The sequence below is a fragment of the Tenrec ecaudatus genome, chromosome 12, assembly GCF_050624435.1.
Source record: "Tenrec ecaudatus isolate mTenEca1 chromosome 12, mTenEca1.hap1, whole genome shotgun sequence".
Lineage (NCBI taxonomy): Eukaryota > Metazoa > Chordata > Mammalia > Afrosoricida > Tenrecidae > Tenrec > Tenrec ecaudatus.
Genome location: NC_134541.1, coordinates 112000272 through 112022194, shown reverse-complemented (window position 1 = coordinate 112022194; position 21923 = coordinate 112000272). Strand labels below are relative to the sequence as shown.

Below are 21923 nucleotides of genomic sequence, written 5' to 3'. Positions count from 1 at the left end.
TGAATAAGCATGGTGAAAGGATACAACCTTGACACACACCTTTCCTAATTTTAAGCCACGCAATATTCCCTTGTTCTCCTTAAACAACCACCTCTTGGTCAACGTACAATTCCATGTGAGCACAATGAAGTGCTCCGGAATTCCCATCCTCCTCTAGGTTATCAATAGTTAGCTATGATTGACACCGTCGAATGCCTTTGCATAATCAATAAAAGACAAGTAGATATCTTTCTGTTATTCTTTGCTTTCAGCCAAGAACCATCTGATGTCAGCAATGATCATGTTCGTGCCACAGCTTCTTCTGCATCCAGCTTGAATTTCTGGCGGCTTCTTTTGTTTTAATCACTTTATTGGGGGCTCATACAACTCCTATCATAATCCATACATCTGTGCATTGTGGTCAAGCACATTTGTACATCTGTTGCCATCATCATTCTCAAACCCTTGCTGGCAACTTTTTATCGATGTACTGTTGCACCCATCATGGAATGATCTTCAGCAAAATTTTGCTTGCTTTTAATATCAGTGACATTGTTCTGTAATTCACACACTCTGCTGGATTCCCTTTCTGTACAGGGCACACACATATGCCCTCTTCCAGTTGACTGACCCAGGCAGCTGTTTCCCAAATTTCTTGGCATAGATGAGGGAGTGCCTCCAGGGCTTACATATCAGTTGGTGTTCCATCAGTTCCTGGAGACTTGTTTGGGGCTAATGCCTTCAGCGCAAGTTGGATTTCTTCCTTCAGCGCCATCAATTCTTGCTCATCTGCTATTTTTTCGAAATGGTAGAATGTCGACCTTTTTGGGGAAGGGGCAATGATTGTGTATATTCCATCCAACCTCTTGATTCTGCCTGCTTTGTTCACTATTTTAATTTTGCCCATAGAAATCTTCAATACCCAGAGTTGTACGAGCCCCTAATAAAATGATTTTTTAAAAATAATGAAATAAAAACTAAAAGACTTGGGTCTACCAGACAAAAATAAAGAAAAAGATGATAACATAGGTACAGATATGTTTGAAAAATGGATATATGTATGGATTGTGATAAGAGCTGTAAGAACCCCCAATAAAGTGATTAAAAATTTTTTTAAAGAACCCTTCAATACCCATACATTGTAAAAACATTGATATGTTCCAGTGTTTCCCTTACATACTGCTTAGCACTTTTTTTATTCCCTCAATATATCTTGGGTTTCTTTCCATTTGGGGGATTAAGCAGATTCCTTCTGCTCTTTTATGAACACAGAGTATTCCACTGGGCGGATGAATCATAGTTGCTTGAGTCTGCTGTTGATGGGCAGTTTACAGTTGAGTTATTTCCAGTTTAACAGCTGGTGGGTGTTTGTTCTGGCAATTCAACCTTTTACGGATGTCTAACATATTGACAGCAATTACATTCATTGGCAGTGCAACCTTACCCTTAAGCAATGTGAAACTTTTTTCCTGTCACTGTAAACTAAAACCAATGTTTTAATTTTTAATACAATAATGAATTGAGACATTGGTCACCTATGAATAACTGACCATTGACTTTAGAAGGGGCCATGTAGTTCAGGCTCTCTCTCAAGGAAACTAACAAAGATCGTAGGCCGCCTGTAGGCAGATAACCAGTTAGTGGCAGAAGCTGGGCAGCCCTGAGTTGGAGTCACCTTCTCGTCAAATCAGTATAATTATCATTCAACTGTATTATAAATAGCATCCTGTTCAAAAAGTTATCTTCTTAGAACTTTGCATTGAGCTCTAAAATAGCACAAAAAGAAATTATTCTTACATTATAGATAGTCAAGGAAAGTGCTGGGAGCTTAAAGCAGTTGCCCGAAGTCACAAAGTTAATGGAAAAGTTGAACATTTGAATCCTGCTCCATATAAGTTTAGAGTCTATAGGGTGAAGTTCTATAAGCAAATGAATCAGTTCAAAGTATTTTTATTATTGATAAATCATTTTATTGGGGGCTCATACAACTCTTATCACAATCCATACATCTAGCCATGTGTCAAGCACACTTGTACATTTGTTGCCCTCATCATTCTCAAAACATTTGCTTTCTGCTTCAGCCTTGATAGGAGCTCATTTTCCCCTCACTCTGCTCACACCCCTCCCTCATGAACTCTTGATAATTTAGACATTATTATTATTTTGTCATATCTTACACTGTCCGACGTCTCACTTCACCCACTTTTCTGTTGTCCATCCCCAAGGGGAGGGGGTTATATGTAGATCCTTGTAAGCAGTTCCCCTTTCCACTCCACCTTCCCTCCACCCTCCTGGTATCTCAAAGTATTTTTTTAAGTTGTTTAAAAACTCTTATTAGTGATCTTTCCTCCTTTCTCCATGTGAATTGTCCTTTTGAGGATTAAGATGCACCTGACTTGAGCCATGGTATTTTCAATCACCTCATATTGCCCATGAAATCTGGACAATTAAGACTGGAAAAGAATCGATGCCTTTGAATTATGGTGGTGGCGAAGGACATTAAGTATATCATGGACTGCCAGAGGCACAAACGACCTGTGTTGGAAGTACAGTCAGAATGTCGCTTATAAGCAAGGATGGCAAGAATTTCTCTTATCTACTTTGGATAGGTCATCTGGAGGGACCAGTCCCTAGAGAAGACAACATGCTTGGTAAAGTAGAGGGTCCCCAAAAGAGAACCTGATCCTCAATTAAGATGGGTACAGTGACTGAAACCATGGGCTCAGATATAAGGACTGTAAAAATGGTGCAGGACTGAGCAGTGTTAAGTCAGACGGGACAGCACCTGACCACCACATTGCACCAAATAAACCCAAACAACGATGTTTATACTTTTCTGCTTTCACTAGCTCAAGTTAGTTTCTGTTACTTGCAAGCCAAGAATTTTAACCAACAATATTAAGTCCATACTTAATACTCTAGGGATGATGATTAAGAATGATGATTAAGTCTGGCTCTAGAATGCATCTCTAGGGGACGACTGCTCTTTAAAAAAACACAAATACACACATAAACAATTTAATGGGCCTTCTGGGTATATATTTTTAAATAAATTAAACACACTGCCATCAAGTCACTTCTGACCCATATTGTCCATTTAAGACAGAGGACTGCCCAGTGGGGTTTCTGAGACTTTAAATCTTTACAGTAGACATCATCATCATTCTCTCGCTGAGCAGCTGGTGGGTTTGAACCACTGACCTTGTGTTGAGAAGCTCAAAGAGACTAAGCCAGCAGAGCTCCAGGGTATATGAAAATAAGGCAAAACCCGTTGTGGAATGAAGAAGTACAGAACAGTTGTAACACATAGTGGTATAATTGGATGACTTGCATTTGGCAAATCTATATCTGTTGTGGAGAGAGGAGAAGAGATGTTTGGGGTTTTTTTCTGATTAGGGGTGGCGACAAAGGAAGATAGGTCTCTGGAAAACACAAATATATGGGAAGGACACTTCCAATCTTGGTCCATGTCACAGGGGACTAAGTGGGGATTCCCTCAATGAAGAGGCATGGTAAAATAACACATGACAAATTATGTGATTTGCTTTGATTTTCTAATTGCATTTTTCTCAGTTTTCCATTTAAGTTTTCTTTGAAGCATGGACACCTAGTCTTAGCTGTGCTTTGGGAAACTAAGGAAGCAGCTGTGCTCAAGCTGAAAAAGAAGATATTAGTGAGAGCTTTCTACTCTCGATAAAAAGAAAAAACAGTAAGAATATCTGTTGACAAGAGAGTGAAGAAATAAATTGTAAAAAAAAAAAAGAAATGTAGTATGTGCATGCAAGGGAATGTTATAGGGCAGAGAAAATAAACCACAATTATAGGTGATGAAGATGGATTTTAGAAGCGTAATGGGGATTGAAATAAATGAGCAGTGTAATACATTATGGAAAGAATTTTATAAAACTCAAAGACAAAAGTAAAACATATTGGCAAGTGAGGTAGTTAGTTTATTGTGCCAACCTGGCTGATAAACACGTGTGGGGTTAATTGAAGGGCAGAGAGATAAATGGCTCCGTGAGCCTCGCCTTTCTAGTTCTTGGGTCTCTTGCTTTGTGATGTCGGACCAGGGTGCAGCTGCCTTAGCCAGTTCCCTGCTTCAGCTGGTAAGGCTCACTTCCTTCAAGACATCCCTGAGGAAAAGTCACATGGACCTACCCCGATGCAGCCCTGGGTGCTGGAGCAGCCGTGTGGAAACCCTTGCCAGCGCTGAGATGCTGACACGTTCACTAACTCGGCTTTCCTTCTGCAGCCAGCATCATTGCGTCTGTTTTGTGAGATGGAGGAGGACTTTGTGGATTGGTGTCGGACATATGGGTTCATGTTGGACGTGTGGGCTTGGGCAGCACTGGGCTGGGATGTTTTCTTGATGTGCACTTAACCTTTATATAAAATTCTCTCTTATATATGAGTTTCTATGGATTTGTTTCTCTAAAAGTACCCAGACTATCATTGCAAGGGATAAATGAAAATTGGGATGATTTTTAAAAATCAGAAGAGTGATTATTTTTAGGAAGAACATGTGAAGTTCAGAGCTGGGTTGTCATTCATAGGGGAACGAGGAAGCTCCAGCCCCCTGTAGTTCATGTGCTCACACAGAGAAGATTCTAGCTACAGTTTCATTAAAGCACAGGATCCCATCAGAAGAAGTAAAGAGAGGGTCATTCTGATGGGGTGAGAAGGACACCTTAAGCATAGGTAACACATTCTTCACTCTGGGTATGTACAGGCTCGCTCCCCATCACTAGTAGTCTGGGAGGTTGTCTGGGGGAACACTTCTGTTTTAAAAAAGGCATAATCAAGGGGGAGGGAAGTGCGGGGTGTCAAAGTTCTGCAGATATTCAGGCAACTTTTAAATTAGTTGCTCAGTCTGTCCTTGGGTCTCATGCATCATTTACCACCCTCCCTTTTTTTTTTTGGCTGCTCAGTATCAGCACCTTTCAAGTTTAATTCCAGGTACAGTTCTGTGTCATGATGTTCACCAGGGTCTGGCTTCAAGGTGAAAGTGTTTTTTAAGAAAGGAGTCCTTTTAGCTGAGAAGCAACAAAGTCCACAAAGAAGAAGCACACCAGCCTGTGTGACCATGAGGTGTCGTCAATGGGATCAGGTATCAAAGTCCCAGAACAAAAAATCATATCAATGGGAATGAGGGGCAGGGTGGAGTGGAGACCCAAAGCCCATCTGTAGACAATTGGACATCCCCTTACAGAAGGCTCACAAGGAAGAGACAAGTCAGGGTGCATCTTAGTATCGATGAAATATATAACTCTCCTCTAGTTCAGTGGTTCTCAGCCTTCCTAATGCTGTGACACTTTAATACAGTTCCTCATGTTGTGGTGACCCCCCCAACCATAAATTTTTTTCATTGCTACTTCATAACTATCATTTTGCTACTGTTATGAATCAGGTGACAACTGTCAGAGGGTCATTTGGCCCCCAAAGGGGTCACAACCCACAGATTGAGAACCGCTGCTCTAGTTCTTTAATGCTCCCTCCCGCCAACTGTCATGATCCCAATTCTACCTTACAAATCTAGCTAGACCAGAGGATGTGCACTGGTACAGATCAGAGCTGGAAACACAGGGAATCCAGGCCAGATAAACTCGTCAGGACCACTGAGAACAGTGATACCAAGAAGGGAAGGGAAGGTCGGGGGAGAAAGGGGAAACCAATCACAGTGATTGACATATAACCCCCTCCCAGGGGGACGAACAACACAAACGTGGGTAAAGGGATATAGCAGTCGGTATAAGACATGAAAAAATAATAACAATTTATATATTATCAAGAGTTTGTGAGGGAGGGCGGTTGGGGGAGAGAGGAAAAAATGAGCTGATACCAAGGGCTCAAGTAGAAAAAAATGCCTTAAAATGATGATGGTGGCATATGTGCAAATGTGCTTGACACACTAGATGAATGTACGGATTGTAATGAGAGATGTAAGAGACCCCAATAAAAGTAAGAGAAAAAAAACCCAGACAATTCTCTCAAGATCTTAGTAAGAGTCCCCATTTGTAGAGTAGGCAGCCTCTCAGTGTGAGCTTTCTTTACAATCACAACAATATAAAATAACTCCTCTTGGGCTAGTGAGTCCAATCCTAGGCAATGTCCCAGGTGAACTAAAATGTGGCAAAGGCATCTAACAGAGCCTTCCTGAGTAATGGCTATAAACAAACAACAACTTGTTTTGCATTGAGTTGATGCTGACTCACAGTGACTCGTTAGGACAAGGTATAACTGCCCTTTTGTGTTTCTGAGACTGCAACTCTTTCTTTACAGGAGTAGAAAGCCCATGTTTCTCTATTGGAGCAGCTGGTGGTTTTGAACTGCCAGTGTTATGGCTAGCTGCCTAACATGTAACCACTATGCCACCAGGTTTCTTCAATGGTTATAAAAGCCTCTTGGGCGGTTACAGAGAAGACTTCACCCTTGTTAAGTGTGTCAGAATTCATGTTCCCCAGAGGAGTGAGGGTCACAGGCTGACAAGAACCAACTGATTCAATGCCTGGATGCTCCTTAACTATTTTCTGGCCATGGCAGGTGGTCTCATAAACAATCTAATTTAATGTCCTATTCTTTAGACTTGAGGGAGATTCACCCCTTTCCAGTCTCATAAACAATATAATTCCTGGAGAGGAGTTTCTGAAAGAGGAGCGCCAAGGAGGAGGAGGAGAAAATGAAGAAGAGTGGGAAATGGAGAGAGTGGGTCTGAGAATAAAAGTGAGGGAACACATATAAAATATAAAGACAAGTGGAAGAAGGGTGAGCGTGATGGTGGGGCAGGAGTAAGGTAAAAGAAAACAAAGGAAAGATGTAGGATAAAGGTATAATCATATGTGTGTGCATATTTAAATACATTAATTCATAAAAATAGATGTATTGGCATATGTACATATATTTATATGGGCATACACTGAGGTAGTAGATGGACTGGGCATCTGCGCATGTCCTCCCTCAATGCAAGAACACTTTGTTCTAATAACCTGGCAATCTTCCAGCAAGATTGTTGAAGACAAAATGGGTACATAAGCAAATGTAGTGAAGAAAGCTGATGGTGCCCAGCTATCAAAAGGATTGAAGTTAAACAAGCAACCATCTAGCAGAGAATGGCCTATTATTGTGTGCTTTGCAGTTGACAGATGTAAGGCCATGCAGATACAGTTGTGTCATGATGTTCATCAGGACCTGGCATCAAGGTTACGGTGTTTACCAAGCCTGTTCTTACAGGGTCCCTCATTTTATAGCTTGTTCTCACAAGAGGGGTGCTGTTATAATTTGGGTTAACGAACTAAATCTTAAAATTGTTATATATCTAGTATTAAATCTTTCACCCCTTCTTACCAATTTCACCGAGGAGTCTGAGTAAGACATTAACCCGAGCCTCTGTTTCCTTGAAAATGAAATTATCTTGGGGGGCCTTGATAGTGTGGTAGGTATGGCCCATCTATTTTCTCTGAAGGGCCTCCAGTCATCGTGTAACCTCAATTATTCTGCTTGTAGAAGGCACTTTGACTGAAGGACGTTTTGAGTCCAAAGGGTTAGTAATACTCTGTGGAACGCGCCCTGCAGAGCCCCTCCGGGCGTCCTCCGGATCCCAAGGGCTACAAGAGGAGGCCTGTGCATGGCACCAATCCTTTGCTCTGGACCAAACGTGTAAGGTTGAAACTCACCCAGCAGAGCTCCACGGGGTAAGTCCCGGCGACCTGCTTCCATAAGCATTACAGCCAAGAAAACACAATGGGGCCAGTTTTACTCTAGGCCACAAGGTTGCCATCAGTGTGAACCAACTGTTCAGGTTACGTGTAGGTGGCTTGGGCGCCGACTGCGTCCTAGCAACGGAGGCCGCTCGCGCCCCGCCCCCGAGGCCCGCCCCGCGGCCTCGCCCCGCGGCCCCGCCCCTGCAGCCCTCCCATGAGGCCCCGCCCCGCGCCCCGCCCCGCCCCGAGGCCCGCCCATGAGGTCCCGCCCAGCGGCCCGCCCCCCGTGAGGCCCCGCCCCCCCGAGCGGAGAAAGTCGTGCGGAGTAGGAGTGAAGCGGAGAGGCCCGGCGGAGAAAGCCTGGCGGTGCGGCGCAGAATGCGAAGTGCTCCTCCCCGGGGCTCCCTCATTGGCTGAAGGTCGTCGCTTACTTGCGCCACTTCCGGGACAGAGGCGGTGCCTGAGCGACTTCCGACGCGAGGCGTAGCGGCTGAACTTGTGCCCATGGCGGCTTCGCTCCTCGGCACGCGTCTGCCCGGTGATGTGGCCGCTTCGCCCTCTGCAGTCTCAACGCTGGGCACCGCGAGGAGTGGGTGAGTGTCAGGGCCCTCCTGCCCGAATTCGCGTGTGTGAGCAAAGGCCAGGCCTGGGGTCGGCGAAGCGGGTACGAAGGGTCTGCGTTCGGCCGACGAAGTGGGGTGGGTGGGGGCAGAGGCTAGGGAACCATCTCAGGGTCTCGAGAGTGAGCCACGTGCGCCGTGCAAGCGGGAGTGGGCGCTGACAAAAGACGAAAAGCTGATTTTTCCCCTCCAGGGTCCTCCTCTCTCCGCTCTGGGCTGCTCAGCAGCAGCCGAGGCTGAGATAACTGAGGCTTCACCTCACTTTCTTACTTCCTCCCTGTTTCCTAGTCCAGATTGGGAAGAAATTCCGTGAGCTTTGTAGGTTGTCAGATAAATGCCGTCAATACTGACAGATTAACATCTTTTAAATAAGCGGTTGGTTTTGTTTGTTTGAGATTGGCGTGCCATTTGTTTAAGCCCTTTTGCAGCTCTTAACTTTTAAAGCGCACAACCAACAAAACCAGATCACCAACATTGAGCCAACTTTGACTCGTAGGTTCGTGTAGGACCAGGGTTTCACGGCTCCCAAGGATTTCCGTTTTTCCCTTGGTGGATTTGAACTTCCCCCTTTTGATGAGCATCTGAGGCACCACCAGGGCTCCTTTATCGCACCCAACCTCATTAAAACACGTTGGGGTTTAGTAGGATGCTGTGTTGTCACTTAATCTGCTCTGTTTAAGGAAAAGCTTGAATAATTGTATTTATGGTATTTACTGAGCACCTACTTAGTACATTAGCCACTGGGCACAGTAGCCAACTAAAAGAGACGGGTCCCTGCCCCTAATTAGCCCGCAGTCTAGGGTGGTAAGTTGGTAAACATCCTCTAAATCTGTGAGCCAGATGGTAGTAGATGAGAAAATAAAACTGTAATGGATGGAGGAGGGAGAGGGTGAGTACTTTGGATTTCTGGTGGGAAAGACCTCTCACATTGGAGCCGCATCTTGAATGAAGACAAGAATACAGCTATGTATATAGATTTGGAGCACAAAAGTGCTCTGAGGGGGATGGACAACTGAAAGGTGGGTGAAGGGAGACATCAATCAGTGTAAGACATGAAAAAAAAATAAAATTTATAAATTATTAAGGGTTCATGAGGGAGGAAGAGGGGGAAATGAGGGCTGATATCAAGGGCTCAAGCAGAAAGAAAATGCTTTGAAAATGATGATGGCAACAAATGTACAAATGTGCTTGACACAATGGATGGATTGTGATCAGAGTTGTATGAGCCCCCAATAAAATGATTTTTTTAAAGTCTCTGATAGAGATGCAAAGTTATCGTCCTTCTGTACAGAATTGTGACACAGGAGTTAAATGGGACCCAATTTGGCAAAGTGTGAAGAATAGAAATAACACAGCCGAGAGGTAGGCACGGATCAGATTACGGTAGGACATGGAAGACCACGGAAGGAAGGTTGAGTTTTTACTCAAAATGGGGCAGTAAAAACTTTGGAGAGTTCCCGTGGAACACAATGGCACCATCTGTTTTGATTGTTGAAAAGACCACTTCGTTGCTAAGTAAAGAGTGAATTATTGGGGGCAAGAACAGAAGCAAAGAGATTGTTTGCCTTGTTTGCAGTCGTCCCGTTGAGCGATGTTGATGACTAGCTTATTTTCTGCCGTGCATTTAGTCACATGATAATGTTGGTTATACAGGATTTCAGAGATGCTTGCATTTGAGAGCGATTTCTTCAATTCTCCCCCAAGAAAAACTGTTCGATTTGGTGGAACAGTGACAGAAGTCTTGCTGAAGTACAAAAAGGTAAGAAAGAACATTTGAGGGTTGATTTTTGTTGTTGTTGTTGGTCCACACCAGGACTTTAAACTAACTGGTTCGGTCCAGTTTGATTGATCCCCAGGTGAGAATTTTCCTTTCCAGTCTCCCTTGTCACTAGTTGATTCCAAGTCATAGCAACCCTAATAAGTGTGTTAGTCTTGGTAGACTAGAGAAAAAAATTCATAGACGCTCATATGTATAAGAGCTTTATATATAAGAGCAGTTGAATATTGGGAAAATATCCCAGCCTAGTCCAGATCAAGTCTAGGCCATATGTCCGATAACCAGTCTATAAAGTCCTCTTCAGATTTCACCAAACACATGCAATGCCACCAAATGCAGGAAGATCTCTGGCCAGTGGGTGGGAAATGTTGTGGATCCAGTGGCGTTATAAGCATCTCAGCACTGGCAGGGGTCTCCATGTGGTCTCTCCAGCTCAGGGCACTAGTGTAGTTCCATGTGTCTTGTCAGCTGCTGTCTCCCAGATTGTGAGCAGAGCGAGAGTGTGTTTTCTCCCTCCATGGAGGAAGTACGGGAATTCCCAGAATCACACCCACACTGAAGCCTCATTGGCTATATAATGATTGACAGGCTAGACTCCACCCCTACACTCTTAATCCTCAAATTGACACCAGATTATGTAACTGCCACAATAAGACAGTGGAGAATTGCTCCGTTTGACTTCCAATTGTAAATCTTTGTGGAAGCAGAAAGTCTCCTGTGTCTCCCTTGGAGCAGGTGGTGGGTTTGCCCTGCCGGCCATGCAGACCACAGACCAACCTTTAATACCACCAGGGCTCCATTGGAACCGTACAATTCACCTGGCGATTCTGTTAGAATGTAGATTCTGATTCAGCCGAGCTGGCTGGAAATGAAGATTCTCAGCAGGTAGTTGAATAGAAAGGTTTGAAACCTGTTCAGAAAATAACCTTAGCTTTAGTTATTTAGCATGACTAACACCATAGTTTTTTAGTGTGACTAAATACCAATAGATATACCTAAATGAATTGTAGACATCTATCTTAATATTTAATATCAGCTGAAAATTAGAATAGTAACAAGTCCTTGAAGGTTTTTTCTCTTCAAATGTTTTATTTACACAGTATTTTTTTCCCCAAAAAATGTTTTATTGTGAATTAGGTAGGGGGTTGCATATCAGATGGTTTTTGCACTCAACAAATTAAAACAATTTATCACCCAATGGCTTGTCCTGTACCCACCCCACTCATCCTTCTCTCTCGTTTTGTAGTGCCTGTTTTGACCTTCACCCAGGTTAACAACTGTTTGCATTCTCCTTTCCCCTCCCACTCCTGGTAACCATCAAAGCTTGCTTTTTTTTTTTTTTTTTTTTTTATGCTTGCTTTTTTTTAAAATATGAAACTCTTTAAAAGAAAAAATAAATTTCAGTAACCATACTCTCATAAAGTATTTGCCCTTCTGATTAACTTCACTTGGCATAAATCATAAATCCAGTCTTGTTGTGAGGCTGCGCCCTCGTTCTTTAAGGGAGCGCGGTCCTCCAATGGGTGTGCACCAAAGTTGGTCCGTTCTTCCACTGCTGGGTGTTTGGGTTCTACTGTTGATTGACCCCCAGCATTTTTGGTTTGCTGCTTTTTGTACTTTGCCATCAATTCTGGGTTAAGGTGGTATCTCATAACTGTTTGGATTTGCAAATGGCTGGCGATTGGGAGCATCTTCATTTGTTTGTTGGCATCCTGAATGTCGTCTTTGTAAACTTCATGTCCTCTGTTCATTTTAACATTCAGTTGTTAGCCCTTTTCTTGTTGAGGCCCTTTTGTGGAGGGTTGGAAATTTTCTATCACTCAGTGTCATCAAGTTAATTCCTACTCACAAAGACCCTATCAACAGGGTAGAACTGACACTGAGTTTCTGAGTCTGTAACTCATCTCTCTCCCACTGGAGTGACTGGTGGTTTCAAACGGCTGACCTTGGTAGTTAGCAACTCAAGGCATAAGCAATACGCCAACAGAGCACCTCTGAAGTTTTCTAGGCTTTAGAAACTAGTCCCTTGTCTGATATGTCATTGCCAAACATGTTTTCCCAGTATATAGGTTCTTGTTTTACTCTTTTGGTGAAATCTTTTGATGCTTGTGGATTTCTTTTTAGGCGGTCCCAGGCATCTATTCTGTCTCAGGTTTATGCGTTCATCATTATTTCGTTTGATAGTGTTTGTGCCCCAGTGTTTGTCTTTATTTTTTCTGTGATGATTTTTTTATATAGTTCTAGGGTTTTCTGTTAGGTTTTTAGTACATCTTGAGTTTGTTTTTGTATATGGAGTGAGGTGTGGATCCTGATTCATTCTGCTACTGGAAATCCAGCTTTGCAGGGCAAAAGAGACTGCCTCTTCTCCCATTTATGTATTTTAGTCTTTTATCAACAATTAGTTGTCTGGACGCAAGTGGGGTTAGACCGGTGGAAAAGTTTCTCTGAGACTTTCTAGACAGGCATGCCCATGTGCTGCTGCTTCCCTTGGCATCATGACCTGTAGGGTGGCGGGTCCAGGTCCCATCGGCTGCCAGGTGGACTTTGATGGAGCAGGAGCTGCAGGAGATGGAGAGATAGCAGCTCCGTCCAGGCCCCTCAGCCTGAATGAAACCGGGCCTCATAGCACATCCTGTGCTCCAGTCCGTGCCCTCTTGGCATTGGGCATCCATCCAAGGCTTCTGCTGTGGCCCTGGTTTCTTCTCTTTGTTTGGGGCACAGGGACAGGTGTTCAACTACTTTAGGACCACGTGTGTTCTTTTTTTTTTCACGTGTGTTCTTTTATGTGTTTATCATTCATTTGCAGTTCAGCATAATTCCAGGCTGTTACTGTTCTCGGTAGGTTTCTGAGACTTGGTACAGAGGAGATGTAGGCAGGCAGGCATGCCCACTTGCCCTTCCTTACACATAGAAAAAGGGCCTGAGGCTCTCCAACCACCTAGCTTGCTTCCAGCATGGGCTCTGCTATTGAGTCTCGCCTTCAGCCCCTGAAGCAAGAGGAAAAAGCTATCCAATTCCCAAAAATTGAGAGGCAAATGGAGGCAACTGGGGCTCCTGCCCACGACCCTGACTTGAAAAGCTGTGGGCAGCCGTGGGGCAGATCCGGCATTTACATAAGGAAGTTGCAGAGCCCCGGTCAGTTCCCAGATGGCTGAAAGCGATGATGTCAGTCCTGATGTGATGATCCGAGGAGTTTGAAAAAGCAAGTCGGTACCTATATTGGAGCAGAACTGAAGCAAGATAAAAAAATTCTTAGGAAAATGCCCACTCATTCCAACAGATTTAGGCCCTGAGAATACCACAACGCCACTCTCTGCAGGTCACTCTGCGTCAGCTCTTTGCTGATGCCGGCAAGGAAAGGCCAGCACACCTGTGAAAGTGATCGAGTTGAACACTCACAGTACGTGTCCATCCAGGAGACAGACGGGAAGAAATGGAGGAGTCCCACACCTGGGAGGAGTGAAGTGGATCTACCTTTGTGCCCACAGCTGCAGCAGAGGGAGTTGTGAACGTTCTTTACCAGTGGTAGAGCAGGCATCAAAGAAACTGACCAGAATGGATTGCCACATGATGAGAATCCGGAGGCGTTGAAAGCAGACGAGCCAAGTGAGCAGAACTTCAGCAAAGTAGTGCGTAGAGGACAGGAGTTCTGTGACGGCAATGGGAACTCCCTGTATAGAATCTGAGCCAGACCTGCCTGTGGAGATGCTGTGTGAAAGAGTTGGGCAAGTGTGTTTGAAGCTGCGCCTGGTTTTTCTGCTTCTGTATTAGTCACCTTGAAAGAAGTGATGGGTCTGGAAGATGAGCAGGAAAGATCCGCTTGAACTGGACTCTTGACAAAGGCAATGAACTTCAGGCCAGGGTTAATGTCGGGCTGAATAGTTCTATAGTTCCTGGATCATGGCTTCAGAGGTGACCCTCTCTGAGTCTTCACTACTCTCCCACTTGCTTGGGCTCTCCGTATGTTGAAAACTAGCCCATGTTGCACGTAGTGTGAGCTTTGGTGATACCTGGAATTTGAGAGGAAATTAACAATTTGCTTTGGCTCTTATGTCCCCCTTAATTAACGAAAACTAGCAGTTCTGAAACTGCTTAGTCAATTGTAGTAGGAAAAATAAGTTGTCTAGTCAACTAAGACCAGAGAGAAGCAACCAGCTAGTGTGATCTGAGGATTGTAAGTAATAAAATCCAAATCCAGTGGAGGGAATGGTGTCAGTTCTTCAGTTGGGAACACTTGGCTTGCAGAAGGCTGTAGATGACAGTGGAAACTCAGGATTCGTTTGCAGGGTCCACACATGGCCTCCTGTGAACCCCTCTCCACAGTTGGGGGATGTAAATGTTTTTGCAGTGTTGCAGAGTGCACTGGGAAGTAGATTATTGCCCATGCGATTAGGTTAAGAGTTGATGCCTTATCTATCGTTTGATCTCCTTTTTGACCCATTTAAACTTTGTTCCAGTTTTTGATATTTTTTGTTTTCTTCTTGATTGATACTTTTCAGTTTTACTTTGTTGTTGGTGGTGGGGTTTTTGTATGTTTTTCTGTAAATGACATCCAAGATAGGTAAGTTTATAGACAGTAACTGGATGGGGTTATGGCAGGAGAGGTTGTAGGGACACTGGGAATTAATAACAACTAGTACAAGAAAGAAGAAAATGTTCCGAAATTGATTGTAAAGGTGTTTGTACAACTCTTCTGACTAAATTAAATTGTGGGATGTGAATTATGCCAATAAAACTATTTTTCAAAATTAAGTGTCTGTAGGTGGATGGATTTACCTTTCAGTTCTCTGTTCTTTTCCAGTGGCCAGTCAGGTTCTCTTGTGCCAGGCTGTTTTGGCTACCATAGCTGTATAGCACCTACAGTAGTTAGTTCTTTTTTTTTTAAAGCTATTTGCTTAAATTAAAAAAAAAACACACACAAAAATCTATATATCAGAGCATTCTGTCTCCCTAAGGAATTAGCTATGCAATTTGGAACAATAAACCATCTTTGCTAAGAAAGGGTTTTGTTGGTTTTAGTTTTTTGTTTGCATTAATTTATAAGTGGTACTACTAGATCTCCACAGTTGAAGGGGAAATAGAAATGGCTTTCTATTTATGGTCAGCCATCCATCTATATCTAAACATGTGAACTGATAGCATTTCAGTTCCCTCCTGAATTACAAGGATGTTAAGGCAGGTGTCATTAGGAGTCTTGCTTTTGGTGCCAACCCTCATTTTTCCCTTCCTCTCTGTCAAGGGTGAAACAAAAGACTTTGAGCTGCTGAAGAACCAGCTGTCAGATCCAGATATAAAGGTAAGTCATTCATGTTAGATTCTTAAGCAATGTGGCTGCCACTTTGTACAGACATCATTTTGCACTTTGGGTCTGTTTCATCCTGTCTAGAACATCGTGATTCCTTTGATCCCATCTTGTGATTCTGTCAGAGGCAATTTTAACCTGTAGGGGGCGGTTAGCAATGGATGGAGGTTTCTTGGATTGTCCCAGTGGGGATGGAGTGTGGGGTGCTGCTGACATCTAGTGGGTCGATGACCATGATGCTGTTAAACATCCTACAATGTGCAGGGCCCTACAGTTCTCTACAATAAAGAATTTTCTGGTTCAAAATGTCAGCAGTGCTTAAGTTGAGACCGGTTTTCTCCTATACTACCATACCAATCTCAAGGCTAAGACAGAGCAAAAAAACGCAACAAAAATTACTACTGTTGCAAACTTTTTCCGCATCGTCAAGTTGAAAATGCCTGTCATTAACAACTTAATAGGCTTTGGTTCCCTTTGCTTCCTTCACCACCATGTCTGGAAAGAGTGGCCTTCCTCCTGTACTTTGTCCAGCGTGTGGTAAGTTGCTGTGTCTGCGGAGCCAGAGTTGTGAATGGCACTGCAGTGGCAGTTTACGTCGATTCATATTTTACTTACAGCCGTACTACGTCTCTTTGTTTCACTTTCATTTGTTGGCCAGTTTCCTCTTTCTTTTTTTTTTTTCAGTTTCCTCTTTCGATCATCCATTTTTATCGTGCCATGGATTTATTATTAGGAGATAAGAGAATACCAAAACTTAAGTACATTTTATTGCCTGTCTATGAACTGAATAATGTGACCAGTCACCAATGGACTTTGAAAGAAGTGATCTCATTTGTCACTGTTAGAATGCACAGCTGTTATTTAATTAGTGAATTGTGGATTGAAGAGCTAGCAGTGAAGTTTGTGTTTTGTACAGTTACTATTACCATGGCGACTGAAATTTATATCTATTAGAAGTTTGCAGAATGTAAAAGATTGCCTATATTTCTAACAACCAACATAGGCTTTTTGGTTTGAGTAAGCATCTGATTTTGTCTTTCAAAGAACACCTACATAGTGGGTTTTGAACAGTTATGTGAAGAGGCTTCAAAAGCTTTCTGGGAAATTTCATTATCTTTATGTTCTATTTTCATACAAATTGTTTCAGCCCTTTCATGTGACACTTCATCTACGTACTTTGGACACATTATCGGGAAAGGCCAGTCCCTGGCAAAGAACATCATCCTTGGAAAAGTAGAAGGGTAGTGAAAAGGAGGAAGCCCTTCCACAGATGGCCTGAAATGGAACGAGTGTGAGGCTTGGCAGGACTGGCCAGTGGCCCATGTGCAGAGAGAGGCTCGCCATGAGTTGAAAACCAACTTGATGGCGCCTAACATTTTCAAAACTGCCCCAAAGGAACGTCTGGGTTGAATCTTGAATGGAGGAACCTTGGTGGTGAAATGGTTAAGCTACTGAACAAAAGGTTGCGAGGTCAAGCCCTCGGAAGAAAAAACCTGGCAGTTTGCTTCTGTAACGATTTCAACCTAGGAAATCCTGTGGGGCAGTTCCATGCTGTCCTGTTAGGTTGCTATGAATTGGAATCAGCCCGACACCTACGTTTCACTATGGTCTTTGTGAGAGCAGACTGCCAGGCCTCTCTCCTGTGGAGCCACTGGGCAGGCTCTGTTCACCAACCTTTTCCTTCACAGTGGAGCGCTTAACCATTGCGCCACCAGGGATTCTCGTAGAGGGACTTCTGATTATCAGCCAGACTGAATATTACTAGCAGACATGCCGGTGAACTTAAATATGGAGACAGTATGCATAGCTGTTGGTGCTTTGTTGTGTTAAAATGGTTTGTTTTTAATTCTCCAGTTTTAAAAAGTCTTGGGTGTAAAAATTTGAGGTACCCACCCCCCCCCCCAAACAAATGAGATACAAGCTTCTTGCCTTACCTAGATTCCCAAGAGATGAGAGTCAGGATCAGCAGGTTGTTCATATGAAGTAGTGACCAAACATAAAGCTCCACTCTCTAAAACTTTACCAGCCATGCCGCCGCTCCACGCTCATACTCACAGTTTATTAAGGAAGTTGTATGGGTTATAAAAGACCCCTGGTGGCGTGTGGTTACACCTTGGGCTGCTAACCACAAGGTTGGCAGTTCAAAACCACCAGCCACTCCGAGGGAGAAGAACAAGGCTTTCTGATCTGTCAAGAATCACACTGAAACTGACAGGGGCAGTTCTGCCCTGTCCTGTAGGGTCACAGTTTGTCGGACACTACTCCGTGGCAGCCATTTTGGTTTTGGTAGCAGACTGTGTAACGGGATCAGGATCAAAGAACATGCAGCAAGGTCTGGATGGTCCCTCCACATTGGAGAGCGCCCCTCCCTTTCTCAGCTCAGGAGAACTCCTCTAGGCTGAGCACCCACCCCCCCCCCCAACCACCACCACCCCCTTGGCCTCTCCACTGCTCGGCGGCCCACTTGGTAGCCGGCACGGCAGTTTGCTTGGTTCTCAGCTGTTACCCTCACAGCAGCGTAACCCCAGTACAGGCCATTCCCAGGCCTCTCTCCATTCTCCGTGTTATCATTCTAGGAGGTTCTTCTCTCAAAAAAGCCGTGAGGTTGGTTGCTAATGTGATCAGTCATTGGTGATTCTAGGACCCCTCCTGGTAGAATCACAAACTGACCAATCCCCTCAGTGTACTACAAGTCACTAAATTTGCATAGTAAACAGACGGTTTTGGTAAGGTGTGTAAAATCGACCAATCTAACCAAAAAGTAGCAAACCATCAAGTTGTCTATAATTTACCAGGAGATGGCAGACAACCTGGACAACAAAATAGCAGATCTCTTAGTGTAGGAAACTGGGGCAGAGGTAACTCTTCAGGGCCCAGAGAGAGGAACAAATCTCCTAGGACGGTTTGACCATGGAAACGAAGGCCTGTCACCACAGGTCTACAATCACTACTGTAAGGCTAATGCGTGGTCCAGCCTGACATGGTGCATTTGGTTTCTTTTCCCCTGTGTATCAGAACTACGGATTTTCTAATATTGATAAGGTGATGTATGTAAGGTATGTCTCTCTTTCTTTTGGGTCTCTAAGAAAATTTTTTATTCTGAACGTGTTATTCTTTGTTCAACTTAAGGATGACCAACTCATTAACTGGCTGCTGGAATTTCGGTCTTCCATTATGTACTTGACAAAAGACTTTGAGCAGCTTGTCAGTATCCTCCTAGTAAGTATGCCGTTTATTTCAGAGAGTAGTACTTGGGAAATAGCATGTGTTGTGCATCAGTAAACAAAAGGTCTCTGTACCTCTCCTCTCTCCACCGTAGAGGTTGCAGTGGTTGAAGAGGAGTCAGAAAGTGGTGGAAGAGTACCTAGCTTTTCTGGGTAATCTTGTGTCGGCACAGACTGTCTTTCTCCGACCCTGTCTCAGCATGATTGCTTCTCATTTTGTACCTCGTAAGTGATTATTCTTTGCTCTCATTTTTTCACTCTTTTTATTAAAATATGACCGCCCCATTATATTTGTGACTATCCCACCGCAGAGGGTCGCAGAGTACATATTAGCAGCTGTTTCTCATACACGGCACCTTCCATTGGGCCGCAGGAAATAGCCAGGTTATTTGTGGCTGTGTATTCTGTGGGTGATTATTAGTTATAGGGAGTTTCTGACAGTCTTAGAACCCTTACGTTGAAAAATGGTTAACTATTTAAAACTATAAAGTGACTTTACTTTGCTCAAATTGTCAGTTTAGTATGTGCTCATTGAAGACACTTTGGACTTTGGGGCAGCAAGTTAACTTTTTTATCTAGGAGCCCTGGAGCTGTGTGGTAAGCAGTGGACGGTTGACCCCTCAACTGCTCCTTGGGAGGAAGAGGAGCCTGTCTGCTCTTCAAGATGGAGAGCCTCGGAGGGGCTGCTGTGGACTGGATGCAGGGGGTGTGGTTTGATTTGGGGTTCACTTTTCCTGGTCAGATGACAGAATAATATATTTTCTTTTTCTCTCAAAGCCCGAGTAATCATTAAGGAGGGTGATGTGGATGTTTCAGACTCTGATGACGAAGACGATGGTAAGTTTAAAGAGAATGGGGTAGAGAGCGCCTCCTGGGTCGCACAGAATGTTAACTAAATGACAAAAGCCCACTGGCAAGGCCAGTGTCCATCCAAATGTCCACCATGGACCAAATGGCCACCTGTGATGGGGTCCTTTGCTATATTGAGCATTAATAGGCAGCCAATAGCCCTCAATGAATTGCTGTAGAATTAGCGCCCTTCGTCTTCAATGACAGTTGATGTTACAAAAAATTGTGAAATTATCATTTCTCTAGTAAACCATTCCATTGTCGCCCATGGATATTTTTCATTTCGAGTGCCTATCTTTCATTTTATTGAAGCTTGGTTTCATACTTACTCAACTTTTCTCCTAATAGATCTTCTTGAAAATTTCGACACGTGTCATAGAGCCTTGCAAATAATAGCGAGATATGTCCCATCGTGAGTATGTTTTCATTATTTATTTGGAATCATGCTGCTATTCTCAAAGGAATGTTCTAGTCCAGGGGTCGGCAATCTGGGTCAAGAGCCACGTGTGACTCATTCAGTGTGTACATGCGGCTATGAAGTGAAATTGAAAATGAACATAAAGCAATCATAGTTTCATTTAAAGAGTATTACTCAGATTATAGTGATTTCATTTGTTAAAATATATTTATGGCGAAGTGTATGAGCCCCCAATAAAATGATTCCTTTGTTTGTTTATGGCTCCCAATTTTTTAATTGTGAGAGACAGGATTGGCTTTTCCATCTCAAAAGTTTGCTGGCTCCTGTTCTGATCCCTGAGAGAATGTTAATCTCTTCAGAACTCGAATTGCATGGTTCGGGGAGCTGGGGGTGAGGGTGGAGGTGGTGTAAACCATGCTTGCAACCTTACCTGTAACTTTCTTTTATAAACTTCTATGCAAACGTCCTCAAAAACTGTATGTAGTGGTTAGAATTTGCTTTCATATTCAACAGGTATAATGTCCAAAAAATTTAGTGAGATGTTCCTTTGTGTGTTTGTGTCATGTCTTAAGACTAAAATTAGGTGTCTAAGAATAGCTTTTGCAGGTAACTGGGTTGCTTTTGAAAGGATATCAAGGTTTTAAAATGTCATTAGTTAACTTAAAAACATCAAAAGTAATGACTTATAACCTTTTTAAAATAAAGTATATAAAGTCAGATGGTTAGGGTTCCAATGGAAGCTGAGAACCCTTTGCTGTTGGGTGAGGGTTGCCCTGTGCTGCCTGTGTCTCCATAGTTGCTCCTCATTGGAAACACTGTCTTCCTGAAAGCCCGGTTCACACCGTCTGTTTGATTTCCCCAGGACACCGTGGTTTCTTATGCCAATACTGATTGAAAAATTCCCATTTGTTCGAAAATCAGAGAGAACATTGGTAAGACATTTTTCATTAGAAAGCTTGTATTTTGTAATTTAGTTTTAGGTGTGCTTTATCTTTTTCTTTTATGTTTTTTAAATTCTTTATTGGGGGCTTTTACATTTCTTATCACAATCCATACATTCCTCCAGTGTGTCACGCACATTTGCACATATGCCGCCATCATCTTCAAAGTACTCTCTTCCCACTTGAGCCCCTGATATCCACTCCCCATTTTTCCCTCTCCCTCCCCCGCCCACTCTCCCTCACGAACCCTTGATAAGTTACAGATTATTTTTTCCACGTCTTACATTGTCCTCTGTTGCCCCTCCCCCACTTTCCCGTTATTTGTCCCCCTGGAAAGGGATTCCAGATTGATCCTTGTGATCTGTTTCCCCTTTCTCCCCCCATCCCTTATTGCTCCTGGTAGCTCTATTCTCATTGTTGGCCCTGAGGGGTTTATCTCCCCTGGATTCCCTATGTTGTGGGGTTTTTTGTTTGTTTGTTTGGTTGGTTGGTTGTTTGTTTAATCGTTTTATTAGGGGCTCATATGACCCTTACACATACATATATCAATTGTATAAAGCACATTTGTACATTCACAAAACATTTGCTCTCCACCTAAGCCCCTGGCATCAGCTCATTTTTCCCCTCCCCCCGCTGCTCCTCTCTCCCTCATGAGCCCTTGATAATTTATAAATTATTATTTTGTCCTATCTTTCTCTGTCCAACGTCTCCCTTCACCCACTTTTCTGTTATCCAACCCCCAGGGAGAGGAGGTCACATGTAGATCCTTATAATCGGTTCCCCCTATATCTTTTTCTTTAAAAAGTTGTTTTGCCTGTAAAGCCTTTAAGGCCAAGAGAATGCATTAGACTCGGATTCCATTCCTGGTGCTCTGTGCAAATCAAGGACAGAGTCCTTTGCAGAAATGTTTTAAAGGCTTATTGCTTAAACAGGTAAGAATTAATAAGAAGATAGTAGTTCTGTTTTGGCTTTTTAAAAAAATCATTTTGTTCAAAGATAGTAGTTCTTATATACAAATAATCATTCCTACTTGAGCATGAATTCTGTCTAAATTTTTGTGTGATTGGTTCATTTCTTTTAAACAATTTTAGTGGTTTCCTTCTAGACTTAGATAAT

General features: G+C 43.2%; 1 protein-coding gene across 1 annotated transcript in view; it reads left to right on the top strand.

Moving 5' to 3' along the window:
- Positions 1–8119: 8119 nt before the first annotated feature.
- RRN3 (RNA polymerase I transcription factor RRN3) overlaps positions 8120–21923 on the top strand; it is a 37864-nt gene continuing 24060 nt past the window's right edge. The window contains exons 1-8 of the mRNA XM_075564539.1: positions 8120–8269; positions 9950–10055; positions 15313–15369; positions 18505–18594; positions 18695–18824; positions 19377–19436; positions 19797–19860; positions 20729–20798. Coding sequence (XP_075420654.1) covers positions 8181–8269; positions 9950–10055; positions 15313–15369; positions 18505–18594; positions 18695–18824; positions 19377–19436; positions 19797–19860; positions 20729–20798 — 666 coding nt within the window. The 5' untranslated portion in view covers positions 8120–8180. The remainder of the gene's footprint in view (positions 8270–9949; positions 10056–15312; positions 15370–18504; positions 18595–18694; positions 18825–19376; positions 19437–19796; positions 19861–20728; positions 20799–21923) is intronic.